Source organism: Meles meles, chromosome 14, assembly GCF_922984935.1.
Source record: "Meles meles chromosome 14, mMelMel3.1 paternal haplotype, whole genome shotgun sequence".
In the NCBI taxonomy this organism is placed as follows: Eukaryota; Metazoa; Chordata; class Mammalia; order Carnivora; family Mustelidae; genus Meles; species Meles meles.
In genome coordinates this window covers 48544092-48567320 of record NC_060079.1, presented here as the reverse complement: position 1 = coordinate 48567320, position 23229 = coordinate 48544092, and the positions used below count along the sequence as shown (strand labels likewise).

Below are 23229 nucleotides of genomic sequence, written 5' to 3'. Positions count from 1 at the left end.
AATGATGATGATATGATAATAATAATAATAATAATAAATAAAAATAAAAATCTCTATTAGTCCCCATCCTCCAGGGAGAGCCCATTCCTTATCAGTGTATTTATCCTTCACTGTCTACCATTTCAGATTTAACCAACAGGTTTTTCCTATTTTCTCTCCATCAAAAATGTCTTGATAGAATACCTCTAATCTTTATCAAATTTCACAACTCATTTCTTCAGGGTTGAAGCTTTACACTAGTTGCAGTACGGTCCATACATAAACATTGCCTTTTGCTTCAGTGTCTTACTCCTTTTATCACCCCTTCCTGCATTTGTCTAACCCTACTTCACTATCTGCCCAGCCCTTAGCTGCATATTGTCCATCTTTTGTAATGTCTCAGCATTTAGTGCTTACCACTTTTATTACACAAATCCAGTTACATTGAAAACATGTGTTTAATTATTTTATTTTTCCCAAAATTTTATAAAATTTTTGAGCACATAGAAGTTAAAAGAATCATAAAGTGCACATCTATATACTCAGACAATTTCATAGTTAATTGTAAGCTCAGCCATCAAAGGTTTTAATGCATTCAAAGTTGTAGACATAGATACACTTTATCCTAAAAACACTGGCATGCTCAATATTAACTAGATTTCAATATATTTTAGAGCTTTTAGGTAAAATTAATATATACTAAAATGCATAAATCTTGTGTATCCTTCAATGGGTTTTGCCAAATATATGTATCTGTATAATTCAAACCCATAACAAGATTTAGAACATTAACATTACCCCCAGACAGTTCTCTCATACCCCTTTTAATTAGGCCCCAGCTTCCACATCTCTAAAAAAGAACCACTCCTTAAAATTTTTTTCGCCTTATCCTGGAAAAATAGTTTGGCCTATTCTTGAACTTCATATGAATGTAATCACACTTTTTTTACTCTTTAAGGTTTCTATGAAACAATATAATAATTTGATAATTCATCCAAGAAGTTGTATATACCAATAGTTCATTCTTTTTCATTATTTGAATGAAATGAATGTTTATGATTTTCCTATTGATGAGCATCTGGGATCTTCTCAGCATTAGCCATTACAAATAAGGCTGCTGTCAACAACCATGTACAATATTTTTGCAGCCACTGCACATTTATGTTTGAGATATATAAGCTGATATTATGACTCAAGATTTGCAAAAACTATGTGTGTAAAGCATCACTGAAAATGTTTCCTTCTTGAAAACTACATAAATATGTGACTAAATAAATCACAAAAAGTGCTGTTTTCATTATGCTTAAACCTAGTTGCTTTTTAATGGTTTGTGCTCTACTAATAATTTCACACGTGCAACCTGGGCTTTTTGGCATTTTTTCATGAATATGAAATATTACTTGATATACCAGAATTATAGGATGTAATTTTACTTAATGTCAAAGCTTTTGAAGAATTTTATGTTAGTTCTGTTTCACACTCAGGTAGTCTTGATGTATGATTTTGAGGAATTCTTTTAAGACCATACAGCATTAATGTGGTTTAGAAATACAAATGCACATTTGTAGATAATGATCTATACACATCATGATATATCCACCAAGAGGTGATTTAATAGCAAGAGTAAAATGCATGAAGAAACACCAAAGGGGATAGGCATATTTAATTGATGCTCTTACAATGGAGTCATATTAACTATACATATTACTCAAGGAATCCAACCATACCTGCTGAGAGAGGGAGATAATAATTTCAGTGATGAGAGTGATGTCAATTTCAATTTCTGTCGAGTAAGCATGAGATGGGAAAAGTGAATGTTGATACCTCAGAAATCCCCAGTATCTGTGTCATGTGGGAGTAGAGCTGTACATCTAGTTAACTACTTTTTTTAACTATTAAAGAAAATTATAAAAAAAATGAATATTCCATTTTCTATCAAAAACAAAACACCAAACCCAAAATAAGTTTCCATACTAGTATTAAACTTTTGAAAATATAATTTTATATATATTTGTAAGTACATACTACACATATGCATGTGCACATATTGATGGGAGCCCATATTAATGTACGTTTACTAGAAATGTAAGGGGTTTTCAAAAAACAATTTTAATTATTTTAACACGTGTGGCTTACCTACAGACTTCAAGGCCTCACTCCTCACCAACAACTCCAAATACCTTTTGGTGCATGACATTCACTAATTTTGGTAAAACTGAAACAGAGCTGTGTGAGCTTTATGATCTTTAATAAGTAAGTATTCCAAATGTTGGTGTCCCTACATATAGAGAGTGGGAATTATATTTCATATTTCTGAGACACTGTGAGAACTATCAACAGGAACACATGCAAAAAACAATGGATTCAATAAGTGATGGTGGGAGCAGTATTATGAAGTGTTATATTTATTTATTAATGGTAAATTTTTGTTCATAATTAAATCATTGGTGTTGAGGCATTTATGGTTCATGGGACAAACCCAACCCTAAGTGGTTAACTAAGAAACATCACAGTAGTAAGCTTCTGACTTCTAAACTAAGCTTCTTTTAAAAAGAAGTTTATGAAAAACATGAGTTCACTTATAAAAGCATATAGCTATGCTTTTGCATCAAAACTTGAATGTCAGTATTAATTTGATCTTTATCCAGATAAGAGTTTAAAAACAGATTTATTCTTTATTATAAGGATAGTAAAATTAAGTATATTTTATAGCAATTATACAAATGAATTATTTTCACATATTATACTATTTTTAAGCTTTACTTGATCTAGTGTCATAAGATTCTAGTTAAAGATATTTTTGTTGTACATAATTCCAATTTCCCTTTAAGCTTCTTGTTTACAAGAATCTCTATAGGTGGCCATTGCCAATGTCTACCTCTGAAGCACGGGCATGAATAAATAACAGTTTCATATATTTGGCAGTCTAATTATAATTTTTATATAGGTGTTTATATTTTGGAAAGAAAATGTGATTTTCTGATAATTCTGCTAATATTGCTTTTTCTCCTACATTGGGAAAAAACAGATTTTGTTTTTTTTTAATCTTTGCCTCAATTATTGGAAAGTTAATTACGAAATTAGACTGTAATTGTCTCCCTTCTATAGCTGGTTCTTTGGCATTTCTTGGGTTCTCAGATGACCAACTCACTCTTTTTTGAATTATCTAATTCTGCTACAAGTATTCATACTAACTTCTAGTCACCGTTCTTAGTGCTGGTAAACGAAATAGCAAAGGTCTCTGGCCTGTTGTAGCTTAAATTATGTTCAGGAGGCAATAAACAAGCATACATGTTAGTATGAAATCACTTATGTGATGACTAGTTATGGAGAAATATAAAGTGAAGAAAGCAGGATAAGGAGTACAGGCTGAAGGCCCATGTTGCCATTTTATGATGATTGGCGGGGGAGGCCACTCTAATGAGTTAGATATGACACACACATTGCTATATTTGTTTTTTTCCTTTAAAAAAATGAATATTTACTTGATTTATTATAACCAACAGACATTTGCCAAGTGCCATTTTCTCCAAATATTTCTATTATATTGACATTCTAAGAGCAAAGGTTGGCAAAAACTATGGCCCACAGGCCAAATTTAGCCCTCTATCTGTTTTGTATGGCTTTGGTTTTTACATTATAAGAATTGAAAAGAAGAATAATATTTAGTGATGCATTTTGTGAATATTTGCATTTTGTGAAAATCATATTTCAGTAGCTATAAAGTTTTATCGAGCCTCTCTCATTTGTTTGCAGATTGTTTATAGCTGCTTTCACTCTATAATAACCATATGGTTACAACAAAAAGACCCATAAGGAGACCCACAGACAACATTTTTTACTATCTGGCCCTTTATAGAAAAAGCTTTCCAACGCCACCTACAGAAGAAAATAAACCTCTCTACAGTATCTGCAGGAAACTTGTAGTGCCAAATGCCACATTCCCTTGGCCCACCTTTAAGGTATCAGCAGGTCGAATGGATAGTTTCTGTGCATGTTTACAATGTTCTACCACAAGTGACGTCCTCGTCTCCCTGCTTATCTGCCTGAGAGAGTTCTTTGTGGTACTGAGACCAAGCTCAGATTGCATGGCCCTTGCATGGGCAGCCCAGAACTGAAAAAAGTATAGGATGGGGATAGGACTCCAGAGGCAATCCACAACCAACAGGATATGAAAATCTGTGATTCTACTGTAATTTCACTTTATGCTCCACTCACCTCTTTGTTAGGCAATTCTCTCTTCAATTATCCTTGTTTCCCCCCTTCTAAACGACAGTGAGTTTATCACTAGGAGACAAAAAGGTGACACAAGAGCCTGTGCATGAACTCAATAACAGAAATGCAATGAACAATCACTTGGCAGACTTGGAGAGAAGAGACGTGATTGGTCACAGATCCTGATACACATCTGTTACTTAAGTAGTGATTTGTGCACTAAAGAGCTAGAAGCAAAGTTTGTGTTTTACATAATTACTCGCTGTTAATATATTGCGGTATCTGAAATCTGCTGGGGGATTAGTATTATTTATCTAAACCATGGTAACTGAAATTCATGCATATCAGAACCATGCAAAGCTAAGTCTGTATTTGAGGAGATATTTAGAATCATGCTGCTCGATACAGAGAAATAGGACTAAAATGTTGGGGTGTGAGGTTGATGGCCACTGCAAGGTCGTTCTTGTAGGCATTAGTCTATGAAGCAGCAGTCCTCTTTAGCTTTGGCTGAAGGGGAATTAAGATCTTTGAAAGGCACTGCTCTCTTCTTGACACAAAGCAATCGCAGTGTGCTTTCCTATTTACAGGAACATAGCTGGCCAGCAGAAGTTCTTCTGGCTTAGAGGAAACCATGTATAAGAGACTACATACAGTTGACCCTGGAAAAATGGCAGAGTTGGGGCACTGACCCCTGCACCGTTGAAAATTCATATATAACTTTTGACTTCCCATAAACTGAATTACTAATAGCCCAGTGTTGACCAGAAGCCTTACCAATAACATAAACAGTCAATTTACATGAATTTTGTATGTGCATTATATTCTGTATTCTTAGAATAAAGTAAGCTGGAGAAAAGAGAATGTTATTAAGAAAATCATGAGAGAGAAAATACAATTGCAGTCCTGTACTGTGTCAAATAAAAAGAAAAATCCACCTGTAGGTGGACCCACATAGTTCAACCCAGTGTTGTTCAAGGGTCAGCTATTTTAGTTCCAAAGAAAGAGTGAGCAGAAGGTTAAAAGCTGAGAATTTTCCAAATAGATATTCTTTGGAGGTAAAAGAGAGAAAATAATAAAAAAATTGAAGTATTATATATTCTGTTTATCATCTCACACATGACAGCTGTGAATGATAAATGGAGGCTAAAGGTTCAGCAAATACACTGGTGGCAAGATCACAGGAGCAGTGATTCTTCTCTTAGATCACGATGGACTGAGTGTATAGTCTTTTATTTCAACATGTTTTCATTGCCTCCTCGTTGACGGCCTAGTTGCAGCCCCATGTCAGTTATTTTCATTAACAGCCAGGTGTCTAATCGATCAGACAGCACTCCCTACATCTTTCATGTGAACGGAAATAAAATTTTCTTAATGAAACCAATAAGAAGAATGTTGATTTAAAAAAGGGGGAGGGGAGGCGAACCATAAGAGACTATGGACTCTGAAAAACAACCTGAGGGTTTTGAAGGGGCAGGGTGGGAGGTTGGGGGAACAGGTGGTGGGTAATAGGGAGGGCACGTTTTGCATGTAGCACTGGGTGTTGTGCAAAAACAATGAATACTGTTACACTGAAAAAAATAAATAAAATGGGAAAAAAAAAAACCTTAAAGGAGGGAGAAGCATTAATTCTTAACTATAAAATAAAAACCTTAATTTCCTTAAGGTTTTTTTTATTGAATCATTTGATTATAGAGCACATATTATTATGGCATTTAAATATTTAATGTGTGCCTTGGATTTTCATATATTTTTTAAAAATTAAACTACCTAACTTTAGGGATAAGCTCCTGATATTTGTCTTTTTTTTTTTTAAGATTTTATTTATTTGACAGAGAGAGATCACAAGTAGGCAGAGAGGCAGGCAGAGAGAGTGAGAGGGAAGCAGGCTCCCTGCCGAGCAGAGAGCCCAATGCGGGACTCGATCCCAGGACCCTGAGATCATGACCTGAGCCGAAGGCAGCGGCTTAAACCACTGAGCCACCCAGGCGCCCCTATATTTGTCTTTTTTTATCCAAAGGACTTGAATAAAATTATTAAATAAAATTATTCAAAGGACTTGACCAAGTTATTTTATCCTGAATTTGTTTCATCACACTGCATCAATATAAGCATTATTAAAAAGGAAAAATAGAAAATTAAATGGGTGGAATTAACTATCTTGACCTGATTTTTACTTCCTTGGCTTGAGATGGACAAGCTTCACTATCAAGAGCTTTAAAAAGAACAGCTTTTAAATACTGCAATTCTACAACTGGATAATTTTTAAAGCATTTAACTCGATAGTAATCATTAATGATTCACTTACAATTCTGTGTCAGAGAAACCTGAGCATTTGCAATTAGGTGGGTGAAGTAACTTTAAAATACTGAATGACTTTTTCTGAAGAAAAGCCATATAATGGGAGAAAGCTTATTCTTTCATCTTTGTCCTCTGAGTACTGCCCTACTTGATGTCAGCCTCAGTAACTTCATTCAGTCACTTTGGTTCTACTTCAGTACATTTTCTTTGAACTTGAAGTATACCATTGGAGGTTTACCAGTTCAAGGTCATCAGTCTGCACAAAATTATAGAAATAACTCAAAACTATGGATAACGTCATGTTAGCCTCAGCCCAGTTTGTTTTTCAAATACAAACAATTGTCTTCTGGCATAGGCGTCTACTTAGTAGGCTGCTAGCAGTTATTTTTTTTTTATTATTAAATTTATTTATTTTTTTCAGCGTAACAGTATTCATTGTTTTTGCACAACACCCAGTGCTCCATGCAATACGTGCCCTCCCTATTACCCACCACCTGGTTCCCCCAACCTCCCACCCCCGCCCCTTCAAAACCCTCAGGTTGTTTTTCAAGAGTCCATAGTCTCTTATGGTTTGCCTCCCCTTCCAATTTTTTTTTTATAAACATATAATGTATTTTTATCCCCAGGGGTACAGGTCTGTGAATCGCCAGGCTTACACACTTCACAGCACTCATGATAGCACACACCCTCCCCAATGTCCATAACCCCCTCCCCCTCCCAACCCCCCCCCCAGCAACCCCCAGTTTGTTTTGTGAGATTAAGAGTCATTTATGGTTTGTCTCCCTCCCAATCCCATCTTGTTTCATTTATTCTTCTCCTAAGGGGAGAACCATACTTGCCTGAGGGTCTTGGGGGAAGAACAAAGTAAAGTCAAAGCATTGGCTTCCTTAACATTCTTTAAATTCAGAGATGCTTATGTGTTCGGTTAAATTCTGTTGTTTATATCATTCTCAAGGAGCCTATGGACAAGGATTTTCAGCCCTGGAAGTACTGCTCTTTTTTTTTTTTTTTTTTTTTTTAGTTTTTATTTTAATTCCAGTTACTTAACATACAGTGTTATATTAGCGTCAGCTGCACAGTAGAGTGATTCAACACTGTGCCCACCACAAGAGCACTCTGTAATGTCCATAACCTGTTTGACCCCCATCTCCCCACTTCCCCCCTGCCCTGATGACCAACCGTTTGTTTTCTAGAATTAAGAGTCTGTGGAAGCCGTGTTCTTTATTGAAGAGTGAAAGGAGGCTCTTTCTGGTGAAAAGTGAATCACTTGTCAGTAAAGTCTCCTTCTATAGCCTCATACTCGGAAAGAAAGCTTAGTGCTTTAATAGGTTATGTTCTTTCGGTTTCTTGGTTGTAACTTTTTTGGTCTATCTTCCGAGGATGAACCAGGATTAAAACTGTAAGTCAAATTCTTCAAAATTTAATCTGATTATAACTTTACTTCTCCTTTTAGTAGTCAGAGAACTTGAGTCAATTCACTGTACATCTATAGATCTTTCTCTGAATGTGGATTGAATAACAAATTAGGGTGTTATGATAAAATGCCTATCATAAACATAAATTCTGGGGCACTCAGTACATTCTTTTTGATCACTTTTCCTGTGAATATACAGCAAATGATAATAAATACATCTGTCTTCTAAATGTAGTCTCCTTTTGCAGATCCAAGGGGAATAAGTCTGTGTGTGTTTGTACATATGTTTCATACAAACCAGATCTTAGTTCTCCAATGTGTGGCTCTTTCCTGGCAAAGAAGGACTCCTCAGGGCTACTTTAAGTTACTTCTATGATAGAGATTTACAGAGAATGAGAAGTAAGAGATTATTTATTTATTTATTTATTTATTTAGAGAAGTAAGAGATTTAAAGATAAGTAGAAGTTGCTACATTTTCACTTAATGTGGTATAATATAAGGCTTTACTTTAAATGAGCAAATATCAGGAGATCACAGAGAGTCTTCAATTAATACATCTTTGTAAAGTGGGTACTCATTTAGGTAAAAGGCAAAAATATATTTCCCAAGGTTGTGTAGTTTAGATGGAGATCAAGAAGACCTCATGTTGGGCGCCTGGGCGGCTCAGTGGGTTAAGCCGCTGCCTTCGGCTCAGGTCATGATCTCAGGGTCCTGGGATAGAGTCCCGAATTGGGCTCCCTGCTCAACAGGGAGCCTGCTTCCCTCTCTCTCTCTCTTCCTGCCTCTCTGCCAACTTGTGATCTCTCTCTGCCAAATAAATAAATAAAATCTTTAAGGAAAAAAAAAAAGAAGATCTCATGTTATTTTACTATACTTATGAAAATGCATTTCAGTGACTGGTATTTTTATTATACAATCAGTAATAGACTAGAATCCAATTGTCATGACATTCATTTTTCCTTTCATTCACTGATACCCACATTTTCAACAAAGGTTAGAAAAATTCTAATAGATATTATATGGGAAGTATTAATTATGTCATAGGGTACTTACTAATCTAAATAGCAAGGACTTGGTTCATTTTGGCAAATGTTAGTTGTGAAAATAAATATTCAATTTGAAAATGTTAAATAAATGAGTTTATGTTTAATGAGTATGTATTAAAAATGAAAAAACTATACTTGTAATAGTGCTTTATACATATGTACTTTTGCTATAAGGTTACTTTAATATATGAGCTCTGTGTAAAAAGATAGCTAAGCAATAGTGATAAAAATAATAACTACAATTTTGGATTATCTTTTTAAGTCTCTTTCCTATGTCATTGTTAGCAACAGCAAAAGCTGCTTTCATTTTATTTTTTAAGATTTTATTTATTTATTTGAGAGAAAGAATAAGAGAGAGAAAGCACAAGGGGTAGAGGGTCAGAGGGAGAAGCAGGCTTACCACTGAGCAGGCACCCCCGATGTGGGACTCGACCCCCGGACCCCAGGATCATGACCTGAGCAGGAAACAGTTGCTCAACCAACCAACCCACCCAGGCACCCTCATCAAAATCTTCTTTTAAAAAGAAAATAGGGGCACCTGAGTAACTCAGTGGGTTGAGCCTCTGCCTTCGGCCTAGGTCATGGTGCCATGAGATGGAGCCCCGCTTGGTGCTCTCTGCTCTCTGCTCAGCGGGGAGCCTGCTTCCCCCTCTCTTTGCCTGCCTCTCTGCCTACTTGTGATCTCTCTCTCTGTCAAATAATAAATAAAATCTTTTAAAAAAATAAAAAGAAATTAGTATTTCAGTTACAGAGCTAAGACACATTTATGAAAAAATATTTAAAATAGGAAATTACAAATAAAAATTCAATTCTCCCCATTTCCTAAATTTACTATATATTTTATTATACACACACAAAACACAGACACACACACACTCTGCATCAATTTAATGTCAAACAGCTAGTTTTGATGTCAATGTCAAAATTATTCGTTTTCTAAATCTGCTATAAATCTAATAAGGTTATTTATTAGAAAGCTTAACTAAATTTTCTTGATATTTACATGTTACTCATATCACTTTCCCATTAATAGCCTGCTAATATCATTATCATATCACTATTTTAATGTTTCTAATTTACTTCTTGATCTCTAAAGCCTTTTTATTTATCAAGGAAATTCACCCTTTGCTAGATTTATAAAAAGTTTTCGTTAGTTCTCAGTCTTGTTTTGTTTTGTTTTGTTTCTTTTTTGTGCATTTTTTATGCATTTTGTGCATTTTGATGCATTTTTATTCAGATGATTGGTAATCATATATATATGTATATATACATATGTATATATATATACACTTACTTTTTAACTTCTGGGTCATATAGTTTTACCTCATGGACATTTGATCTGAAGTACACCTAGAAGTAAAAATAAATCACCTGTTTTTTTAATTTTTTTTTATTATTATGTTCAATTAGCCAACTATAGTACATCATTAGTTTTTGATGTAGTGTTCAATGAGTCATTAGTTGTGTATTACACCCAGTACTCATCTCCTACTTTTTTATCTTCTGGGACATTTAAGGTTTTAGTAAAGTATAATCCAGGACAATTTACTTAAAATCTCCCTGTCTCTGTTAATGTGTGTGGATCTTGAGAAAAGAACCATTTGGTGGGTTCTGTGGCTTTGTATCCTGGGCTTTAGTCACTGGTTCATCCCAAGTGCATTCCTGTATGAAGAGTAAGGCAGGAATCCAAGTTTATTTGTTTATTTTTCTCTAAAGGATAACTAATTATCTTAAAAACCTTTTTATTTATTTATTTATTTTTAATTTTAATTAATTAATTTTTTTTCAGCGTAACAGTATTCATTGTTTTTGCACAACACCCAGTGCTCCATGCAATACGTGCCCTCCCTATCACCCACCACCTGGTTTCCCCAACCTCCCACCCCTGCCCCTTCAAAACCCTCAGGTTGTTTTTCAGAGCCCATAGTCTTTTTATTTATTTTTTAAAAGACTTTATTTATTTATTTGACAGATAGATCACAAGTAGGTACAGAGACAGGCAGAGAGAGAGAGGTGGAAGCAGGCTCCCCACCTAGAAGAGAGCCCAATGCGGGGCCCGATCCCAGAACCCTGGGATCATGACCTGAGCTGAAGGCAGAGGCTTTAACCCACTGAGCCACCCAGGTGCCCCTTAAAAACCTTTTTTAATAATAAAATATTTTCCATTGATTAAGACAGATTTTTTATTATATTATAAATATCAAGTGCATTAGGGTTATTTCTGGCTTTCACTTCCAATTCATGAATACAGCTCTTTTCCTTTGTCATAAAGCACTTTTTAAAAAAATCACTAGGTGCACCTGGATGGCTCAGTTGGTTAAGCAACTGCCTTTGACTCGGGTCATGATCCTCGAGCCCTGGGATCGAGTCCCACATCAGGATCCCTGCTCAGTGGGGAGTCTGCCTCCCTCTGACTTCTCCCCTCTCATCATGCTCTCTCTCTTTCAAATAAAATAAAATCTTTAAAAAGTGTATTTTTAATATTTATATTTGAATTTGCAGAGTGATACAAGCAAAAGTTCATAAATACCTTGTACAAATATCATATTGTGATCATAGAAGATAATAATTCACATTTCTGCAAACAAGCCATCTTATTTAAATTAGTATGATTCTTTCTATTGATTCAAATTAGCATCTTTCAACAAAGTTTTAATTTTTTTCTTTATCTAAGTCTGGCATCTGTCTTGCTGATTTTTAAATAACTCACTTTTAGTGGTGTTATTTTAAATAGGTTCTTTACACAATCTAGGTGAATATAATTTTTTCTAAAGAAATTACACCGATTTTTGCATTTGCTTATCTGACTTGCCAAATTCTAGAAATACTTAATTTTTTTCTAAGATTTTAATGGTAATAATTTTTAGCTTTTAAGGTGATTATTACATAAAATAAAGAATAAAATTTATGTTCCATACTTTTGTTTCTCTTGGCTATGAATAAAACAGTTGGTATCTTTTGGAATTCTTGAACTGATTGAAATAAGTTTAAATTAAATATAATGCTAGATTTTTGAAATTTATATATCTACCTCAAAATCTAGTATTAAACTTAATGAAAAATATTTACATTTTTATCTCTATTCATAGCTGGGTATCAGTCTATTACCACTTTTAAAAGGCTTATAATTAAAAAAGGGACAAATGAGGAATTTTGTTGGTCTGTTTGGCACATATGAAATTATTATGATGATTAGGAAATGTTTACAATCCCATCCTTATAAAACATAACTACCTAAAAAGTAATGACCTATTTGCCTTTGAAAAATATTTTCCCTGCAGTGATATCTTTTATATGTGTAAGAATGTTATCCCAAAGCTATATTTTTCATAAGCATCTAGACACATGAAAGTCAATGAAAAGCTTATTCCATGAAAAATTCAAGAAATAAGTCATTCCTTATACTGCTATTTTCTTTAAAGCTTGAAATTTTATATTGAAGTATCCTAAAAAAAAAAAAAAATATTTGCTTTAAAATTTTTCCATTATGCTTCTCCATATTTATTACTTCCTTAAAAAGAATACATCTGACATAATTTAACCTTTTCTGAATGATTTGATGACATCAAGATCACTGTCAGTGTTGGTGCTAAAGTCTTTAGGCAAAAAAAAAAGTGTTTTTTGTTTAATAGCTGTGAATGAGTGTTCTATTCAGTTAAAACAACATAATTTGTTCTGGTTTCTCCCTCACTGTCAGTTTTTGCTGCTTTCAATTGCTCCAGCTCACTTTCATTTGCTGGTTTGTAAAAAATCTTGTGAGTCAGGTAACTGAGCTTATTAATGTGGCATTAGAATTACAGTACAAAGGTTTTCTGAGAAGACCTGAGGGCCTTTCTGTTGAGTTGAATAAAGGAGCTTTATCTTCTTTCTAGGAGCTTTTTTGTGACATTATTTGTCAGTTAAGAAAACTATTATCGTTTTATTCTGTGCTTTGCTCAAGTTATTTGAATTATAGACTTTGGAATAAGTCCTGCTATCAGTCATGCCAAAGTGGAAGGTACAAATATTAATTCCTATTGTTCCCAATTTAATCACATATGGCTGTATAATCAACAACTCTAAAGAGACCCAGATAATATCTTGAGCACTTTTTCTCAGTTTGATATTTTGAGACATGTCATGAGTAAAATACTTTTGTATTTGCATTATATCTAATACAATGTTATGTTTATTCAATTTGGAAAACAAATACTTAATAAATTTTTAAAAATGCAAATTTAAAACAAACTATACTTTATTGCTGCTGTAACAAATTACCACAAACAGTAGTTTAAAACAACCCTCATCTTTTAGCTCATAGTTCTGTAAGTCATAAATCTAGGATAGCATGTCTAGATTATATGCTCAAGGTCTCAAAAGGCTAAAATCAAAGTATTGGCTATATTGTGCTCTCATCCAGAGCTGGAGGCCATTTTCCAAGCTCTTTCAGACTACTGACAGAATTTGTTTCCTGTGGTAGAACTGAGGCACTTCTTCCTTGATGGCTGTCAGGTGAGGGACACTCTGGTCACCTAGAGGTCACCTGTATTCCTTCCATCTTCAAACCACCAGCTCAAGTCCTGCTCATGCTTCAAATCTCTTTGACTCCTCTTTCTGCAACTAGCCAGAGAAATATCTCCCATTTTCAAGGGTTCATGTGACCAGGTTATCTTCCTAGATTAAGGTGAACTGTGACAGCATAACAATCCAATGGAGTGATTTCTTATCACATTCCCAGGTTCTGGAAAATAGGTCATTCAATCTCAGGAAAGGGCATTTATAAAACTCTGCCTTCAGCATATATTAAGTGCAATTAACTTGTCCTATAACCAGGCTAAGTGGTGAAAAGATGTGTTTATCAGAGTGGGTTCTAGAGTTGGGTTAATATTGTGGGTCCACTAGTTATTATCTGAGACATACTGAGCACTTTACTAAAGCTTTCGCTGATTCATCTTTTCTATAAATTTGGCATAATAATAATAATACCTATGTCATCAGTTTTTAATAAAAATTAAATGTACTTCTCATATGGTTTCACTTACTTGTGGAGCATAAGGAATAACATGGAGGACATTAGGAGAAGGAAAGGAAAAGTGAACTGGGGTAAATCAGAGGGGGAAATGAACCATGAGAGACTGTGGACTCCAAGAAACAAACTGAGGGTTTTGGAGCAGGGTGGATGGGTGAACCTGGTGGTGGGTATTAAGAAGGGCATGTATTGCATGGAGCACGGGGTGTGGTGCATAAACAATGAATCTTGGAACACTGAAAAAATAAAATTGAATTTAAAAAATTAAATGCAAATCTCTTAGAGTATAAGAAGTACTCACTAAATACTATCTTAATGTTACTATCTTATTTTTAAGTCTACTCAAAACCCTTTACTCAATATTGACTTAACAACCATATTTCAATAAGACATGCATAATATGTTAAGTAATCCTGAATAATATGTGTCATGATTTCCCTTGATGTTATGACTACTTTTTACAGAAAATGATATTTCAGGAGTTATTTCAAATAAAGCAACATCAAAACTTTATATTATTTTAAAGGCCAGGCACCTTGCCCTTACCTAATACAGAGTATATGTTAAGTAAATTATAAAGTATCTAAAAATATACAGAAATATATGTAGTTCAATACCATAAATATAGTCTCAAAAATAGCTGCCATTTTATTTCATATTATTCTATATGCCAAGAATGAGATTTATCTTTGAATTACGTAACTTCATTTAGTTAGGAAATTTTACTAATTGCTTTATATTCTTTTGAGTTATGCTACACATTTTAGCTAACACTAATTAGCTGACTTTAAGCAGACTATTCTACATTAAATAGGAATAGTCTGCATTAACTCAGATTATATATGGGTGAGCCCAGTGTAACCATAAGAATCAATGTCTGAGATTCAATGTTGCTGGCTTTGAAGATGGAAGAAAAGGTCATAAGGAATACGGATAACCTGTGGAAGATAAGAAAGTAAATTCACATCTTCCCTAAAGCCCCTGTGAACTCCTTGATTTTAGCACAGTAGGACCTATTTTTAACTTCTGACCTCCAGAGCTGTAAGATAATAAACGAGTCCATTTTTTTAACCTACTAAGTTTGAGGTAATTTTTCATAGGAACCATAGGAAATTAAAACAGTCTAATTTGAAAAATGAAGACAAGGATATATTCTATTTCTGACATAACAACTTTAGGATAAAATGAGTAGGTTACCTTTGAGGACTCAGTTAGAGGGAAAACACTATAAACACTAAAAATATAAACTATATTTATAAAGTTAAAAACACCTTATAAAAATTATATTTTTATATTTATATAAATTATATATTTATATATTATATTGTATATTAATTGTATATATTCTATATTATATATTAAATTATATAAATTATATATTTACAATTATATTTATAAAAATTATAAACACTATAAACACTAAAAAATCCTGCCATATGTTGGGATTTAAGTTGTATCTAGCTCGTTTGGATACAATTTTGAAACTCAGATCAAATATTCACTTCCCCTTTGAATAACAACCCTTTTGGTTGCTTAGAAGCCATTAATTTCACACATTACCAACTATTTCCTCTTAGAAGGATAAATAGACCTCAAATTCTCTGCAAAGATTTTGACCAAGGTTTGGGACATTATGAAAAGTGCAGTTTTTCTTGCCTACCTATACCTATATGCATACTTTCTTGCCTACCTATATCACCAAAATATGGGTCTCATGGAACTGGGTTCATTAGGATTAGGTTATACTATTTCTTCTACTACTTCTACTATCACTTGTCAAGATTAGTCATAAGAGAGAGGTACTTCCATATAACTTAATTTTTAGTTAGGCATTCATGAAATCCCAATGCTATCAAGCTTTGAGAATTCAGATGACTTTGAAATTATTCAACAAATTAGTTCACCTTGGAATTTTGATTTGTTCATCATTGAATAAAACATTAAATATAAAATATAGTAAATAGACTTAAGCATAAAATAAGCACACTTATTTAAATAATTTTTCTTATGTAACTAAATAGTATAAATAGCTTTTATGAACATTATAATTTATTTTATTCCAACAATAATAATTTTATAATTCTTCATATTTAGTTATTTGGAAATTAGCTCATTTTTAATAACATTAAAAAACAGATATAATGCATCTAACCTAATACCTATATTATTACTTCTTTGTTACTTTGAATAAAAATGGAGTATATATTGTGTCATTTTTACTTCAATCAGCAAAACTTCTCCTACCATGCTGTTCATACTTGTTTAGTTCAGTGCTGGTTACTCTCTAAACAGCAAATGAGTCCCCCTGATGAATGCTTTCCCTAGTTTGTAAACTTTTATTACATTACAAGTAAAAGAGATCCTTAGTGAGTAAGTTAAAGTACACAAGTATGTTGACTCCCTTTGTAAGGATATCTAATCATTGAAGATAAAACTCTGGTGAACATAAATCTGAACGTTAAGACCAAACACTGAACAGCATGATTAGTGTTTGTTAGCTATATCTTGTTATATAAACATTTGTGAATTTGTTTAAGGCAGACATTTTTAATTGAAATGTGTAAATGAATCCATGAAAACATATCTAGTCAGCAATTTAACTTATTTCTTCTTTCAATTTTTATATTGCTATCAGATTTATTTCATTTCTCAAATTTATGTATAAAAAGCTTTTATGAAAGATAAGCTATTTTATTTAGAGATTGTAACATGATTGATAATGATAGAAAATGATTGTATGCCTCTAAATTCTATTAAGCTATTCCCCAGATGCAAAAAGAAGACTTTAAAAAGCAAAGCTGACATTTGTTTACATAACTTCAAATTGACTTTTAAATGTTTTCTTATTTTGGGGCACCTGGGTGGCTCATTCAGTTAAGCATATGCCTATGGCTTAGCTCATGATCTCAGGGTACTGGGATCAAGCCACACACTGGGCATCCCTACTCAGTAGGGAGCCTCCTTCACCCTCTCCCATGGCCCCTCCCCCTGCTTGTGCATGCTCTCTCTCAAATAAATAAATAAAATCTTTAAAATAAAATAAAATAAAAGGTTTTGTTATCTTAAATCATAAAGTAAATTTTAAAAGAAACGTAAGAATTTATTCATTTATCTTCACTTTCAGAAATTATACAGGAATTATACTAAGATTTTTTTTTTAATGGCAAACAGTGATAGAAAGAATTTGTAAAATTTACGGACAGATCGTGGCATGACCAACAATTATTCTATTGAATCAATAGTTTACCATGAGACCATTATGTAATTCAAACAAATTATAGATGTGTCTACAAACAAATTATATATATATAGTGCCTGCCAAGAAGAGAAAATAATGTAAATTACTATTCCCTTTGGTTTTCTGCCACATTTTCTCTAAGAAAACTAATTGTGACAAGAATGTTTTTCACATCTTAATTTGTACATTGCCTTGGGCAGGTTATATGGTGAATTAGTAGTAAATGGTGACTATTTGATTTTGTGTTTTATCAGGAGCTACAACCATAGAGAAATATGACCTCAGAACAAATTTGTGGATCCAGGCAGGAATGATGAACGGCAGGAGATTGCAGTTTGGTGTGGCTGTTATTGATGACAAACTCTTTGTAATTGGAGGTCGAGATGGCTTAAAGACATTGAACACTGTTGAATGTTACAATCCCAAAACCAAGACCTGGACTGTCTTACCACCAATGTCAACACATAGGCATGGTCTAGGTAAGATCTCTTACTTTACTGATAACATTTTTAGAACATTTATTGATAGTGAAAATGTATGTTAAAATATAGTATTATCATCATTAATTATCATTAACTTTAGGTAAATCATGGGCTTATGTGGAGCATTTTTAAGTTCATGACATTTTCCTGTGTTGATCAGTGTGTGTTAAACTATAGAGAAAGATGTTGAAGATACCAAAATAAGTAAACCTCAAGCTATCGTCAAAATTTTCACCATATGACATTCATACACTATGTAAAGTTCAATAAGAAAAAACAAAAAGAAAGAAAAGAAAGAGGTAGAACTACCAAGGAGAGGCAAAAGTAATGAAGCCCAGAGGTAGAAATAGTTAATGATCATTGAGAAAAAGTTAAAATTGAGATAGCTCATTCCCATATTGCTGGATAGACAAGCCTAACCATACTTTTGCATGTAATTAATTCCACCTTGAAAACTCAATTGGAGAAAGGTTTAGAGAAAGGGTAACATCTCATTTGGCACCAGTGGTCAATAATATAGGATTCAACTGATTTATAGTATGGAGTAACCTGGCGATGGGGAGAACTATATTGGGATTCAGAAGATCTGGGTGTGCCTCTTGAAAATATCTTATTGACATGATTTGAGGGCAGCACTTAAGCTATGAGCCCTCAATTTCCTGATTTGCCACCAATTCAAAGTTATTAAATAGATAAAAATCTAGTGATGATAATGAATATGAAATCACTGTGTAAATTGTAAAGTCTTATACATATTTTTGAAAAAGAGGAATGTAATAATGACTAACAGTTTCTGAATTTGTATTTTGCATCATGAGGATTATAAAGAGAAGGGCAAATTAGTTTTTTTGAAGACCAGAAATATGTCAGGTGGTCAAATAAGTGTCTTTTGTATATTTAGAATCTACACATTAGAGACGTATCAGGGTTTAATTGAAAACCCACTGATTTAGACATTCATTGACAAGGAAAATTATAGATCATTTAAAAAAACATATTAATGACAGTTCAACTTTGAAGTCTTCAGCACCACATTTCCCATTCTTATCTACTCTACCATCAATCTATGCAAAATTAAAAAAAAATAAGTAAAAGAGTTCTGACCTAAAGCAACTTACCTTTCTGATCTTCTAGTTTACTTCCCTTTTCTTCACATGAGTCATTATTAAATTAAGAAATAGTAATAGTTGTGTGAGACCATTTCAAGTTTTAAAATTCTGTGCTTTAAATTAAAACCATAAAATTTACTTAAACCACATGGAACCCAATCATAATATGGAAAATGTGAATTTCCAGGTAATATTCATGAGTATGAAAGTTTTCTTATATGATTTTTTCAAATATATTGTAGGATATTTGTTTTTATATCCATGTGAAAGCTGTATGTGTTGTTTTATTATCTCACTATCTAATTATTTCTGTTGGAGTGAAATACAGAAAATAAGCACTCTGGATTGGAATTTTTGGAATTTAATGTCTTCTCCCTTTTTGTTTTAGACAATTCAATTCTTTTCTACTAAGGTATATTGAAGTTCAATTATGCAGGTTATTTGCATGCCAAGAGAACATACCTCAAAATGTTTTACCAAGAATACATCTTACGTGGTGTTAATTTCAAGTGTTTAAAGTGTATGAGATAATGGTTTGCCTCAAAATACTATCATACAGATTCTGGTATTTTTGGTATCAAGGCGGGGCAAAGTAGTAACCTTGGATATTGTCTTTTAGTTTGTCTAAAGAGTTTGTTGTAAAGGTCCATGTGAAGTAAGGCTGTATAGCAAATCATATGAGTTTAATAACTATCACAAATGTCTGAAATGTAATGCAGCATTTCTCATAAGTTTTAGTGACCCCCAGAACAACTGTAGTCAGTATTTTCATGCCTCAGCCTCTCGTTCTGTGTTTTTTGTTCTGCTTCACTTCCATTATCAAGTGGATCACTTCTCCTCCATATCTCATGCCACTGATTTCCTCTCTGTTTTACTTCCAAGTGATTATTGCTTCCTGTCAGTTTTTAAAAAATTCTCTACAATACTATTCAAGATCTGATCTTGTTGAGTTAGTGATAGACATCATGTCTGGACACAATCCTCATCTCAATGTGCCTCATAGATTGCTAGCAATACCCAGTACACAGAAAACTACCTTCAACTTGGATGCTAATCCAAAATCCAATCAGTTGAAGCCAGATTGATAGTGACACAAGACACATGTGTTCTCTGGTGAAGGTCAATGTTTTCTTTAAGATCAATCACATTCCTTATCATCAGTTGAATCTAAGGAAGTTCATCACTCTATGTCATACTCAAATGCAGTGAAACTCCTTGGTCTAAGATTCTTGTTCCTTCAATATAACACATCAACCTTTGATTTAGCTTCTTTCTTCCAAGGACTACAATTACATTGATATTGGTATATCTTATTTAATCCATCATATCTTTCAAGTTTAATTTTATATGTTTCCCTTTATCCCTTCCTGATGGCCAATTTTACCATCTAGTGCTCCAAATTGTTCTTAATCTGTGTGCATCATGGTACTTCTCCCATGTATTGATGTCTTAATCTTTATCAACTTTGTTTTGTACATATTCATTATTCTTATTTGGTAATTCACTATAATTGCTTTCTTCTCCATGACATTAAAATCCTTCCTTATCTCTGTGAGGCGATTTATTATGCCTATTTCAAATTCCTATCTGCCACTTTAATGTGATCATCTTCCTTCTCTAAGCTCTCTCTCTTCTTACTCTTCTCTTTCTCCTGTTAGTCCTTTGTGTCCTCCTTCTGTTTCTCCTCTTCTCTCTTTTCCTCTTCTTCTTCCTCATATCTATTTTTTTCTTCCGCCTTTTCTTTGTCCTTCTCTTCAAATTCTATTTAATAGTAGTTGAATCCACTGAAATATGTAATATTTAACTCTATTTTCAACTATAATTTTTAAGTCATATGGATCTATCAGATACTTTGGCTAAGGCATATGCCATTCTTTGTGTCTTCCCAAAACATTCAGGAGTGGATGGGGGAATTATGCCAGGGTGTGGAGCCCTGAGCCTGCAAACTGACTTTGCTCAACCTATCTACTGTTCTTCCTATCACATAACGCTCTGGGACACATCTATTACTTTCATTTGCACACAAATATCCTTGAGCCTTTCTTCATCTGTGATGCCCTAATTATAGGATTGGGAGCATGGATAGGAAGAGAAAATTCTGAGCCAGCAAGAGCTGTTAACAGCTCTTCCTCTAAGCTGGGCTCTGATGACATCCTGACATCATCCAGCCAATTATTTCAAGCTCTTCATAGGTGCTACTCCACCACTGCCATGCAGTGTATAAGATGCAGTAGCTCTTCTTTTAGCTACATTGAAAGAGCACAGATCAAATTTTCCCTCCAAAATATTCCCCTAGGGTAGTGCCATGAATTTTTGTCTCACTAGTAAGTCACAACTGTTGTTCTGTTTCTCTAATTATTTTTTACAGTCCTGACGTCTACTTTTCAAAAACACACCGTAACTCTCACTTTCATGCAATGCCCAGGATTGGGTCTGAGTGTAGATTAACGGCCTTCCGTGCTAGTTTTTTTTTTTTTATTTGTTCAGAAGAAATTAGAATGTCCTGTCTTATTTTCTGTAGAGTTAATCAGTACATATTCTGTGATATAGAGTGAAATTACAAATTTGACTATGTAATCCCATATTCAACTTTCAAGTGACTAGAAGTTATAGGCTAAAGTAAAATTTAAAAATATAGATATAAAATAAAAATCCAAGTCTTTTGAATATATAGCTTTTTTCCTCCCTTGATTTATATAGGAAAAACAAAACTTGCATTCTTTTTTGAGAAAAAAAACTTGCATTATTTTTTTGAGAACATGAGTTCTTTGGTTGCTAAAGATGATTATATGACAAAAAAAGTTTCATAGCTATCAATAAATGAAGAAATCTCCTTCTGATGAATAAAATAGCATAGAAAAATTATATGCATATCAAGTCTGGATGTCAAGGGAGCAATGCTTCTGCCTAGAGAATTAAACTAATTAAGACCACAGTTCTCTCAATATGCTAAGAGGTTTTATTTTGACATTTATGTCTTTGAAGCACATAATTCTAGATATCATGCTTTTTCTCCACCACATTTTATATTATATAAAACTGAATAAGGGGTGCCTGGGTGGCTCCATCTTTAGATGTCTGCCTTCAGTTCCAGTCATGATCCCAGGGTCCTGGGATTGAGCCTCACATTGGGCTCCCTGCTCAGCAAGAAGCCTACTTCTCCCTTTCCACTCCCCCTGCTTATATTCCTCCCTCTCTGTGTCTCTCACTGTCAAATAAATAAATGAAATCTTTAAAAAAAAACTGAGTAAAACATTACTGCAATACATTGTTTGCAATTATGTCTTTTTAGGAAAAATTGATAAAGAGTAAGAGCTATGATTTATTATGGATTTTCTATATGCTAGGCACCATGTTGTATATTAAATATATGGTAGAAGTTGTGTTAGTTGTTTTTGTTTTTAGTTGATTTAGTTGTCAATTTGAGGCAAAATTCACACACCTTAAAGATAAGCTTTATTTTATTTTTACTGAAAGATTTTATTTATTTGACAGGAAGAGAGAGAAGAAGAGGGAGCAAGATCAAGGAGAAAGGCAGAGGGAGAAGCTAGCTCCCACTGAGCAGGGAGCCAAATGCAGGGCTCCATCCCAAGCCCCTGGGATCACAGTCTGAGCTGAAGGCAGCCATTTAACTGACTGAGCCACCCAAGTGCCCCTAAAGTTAAGTTTTAGAGTATAGAATTGAGTGCTTTTGAGTACATTCATAGTTGTGCAGCTATCACCCCTATCCAACCCCAAAATATTTGTATTATTGTAAAAAGAAACTCTCCACCCAATAGCACTTGTTCTTCATTGTCCCATCCTTCTAGCCTTTAGCAATAATTAATCTACTTTTTGTCTTCATTGTCCCATCCTTCTAGCCTTTAGCAATAATTAATCTACTTTTTGTCTCTATGGATTTGCCTATTCTGGGCATTTCATATAAATGAACTCATACAATTTGTTGCCTTTTTTTTATGGCTACTTTTATATCAACTGCACTGTTTCAAGGTTCATCCATGTTGTAGTATGTATCAGTTCTTCATTCCTTTTATGGTTGAATAATATTTCATTGTTAGAATTTGCTACATACATCATGTTTATATATCTTAAACAAAAAAAAATTGGATGACTTCCACTTTTGGACTATTATGAATAAAATAAAACTGCTGTGACCATTCATGCATGGATTTTTTCTATACTGCATATTTTCACTTCTCTTAGGTCTATGTATGGTAGTGGAACTGTTGAGTCATACAGCAACTCTATATTTTACTTTTAGGGGAAGTGCCAGTTGGTTTTCAGAATGGTTATGCCATTTTCTATTCCCTCAGTAATGTATGAGGGTGCAAATTTCTCCACATCCTTGCTAGCACTTATTATTCTTTCCTTTTATATTGTAATTATTCTAGTATATATGAAGTGGTATCTTACTGTGGTTTTATATGCATTTCTCTAGTG

General features: G+C 33.6%; 1 protein-coding gene across 1 annotated transcript in view; it reads left to right on the top strand.

The window, feature by feature from the left end:
- KLHL1 (kelch like family member 1) overlaps window positions 1-23229 on the top strand; it is a 393822-nt gene that overhangs the window by 284764 nt on the left and 85829 nt on the right. The window contains exon 7 of the mRNA XM_045978113.1: window positions 17453-17677. Coding sequence (XP_045834069.1) covers window positions 17453-17677 — 225 coding nt within the window. The remainder of the gene's footprint in view (window positions 1-17452; window positions 17678-23229) is intronic.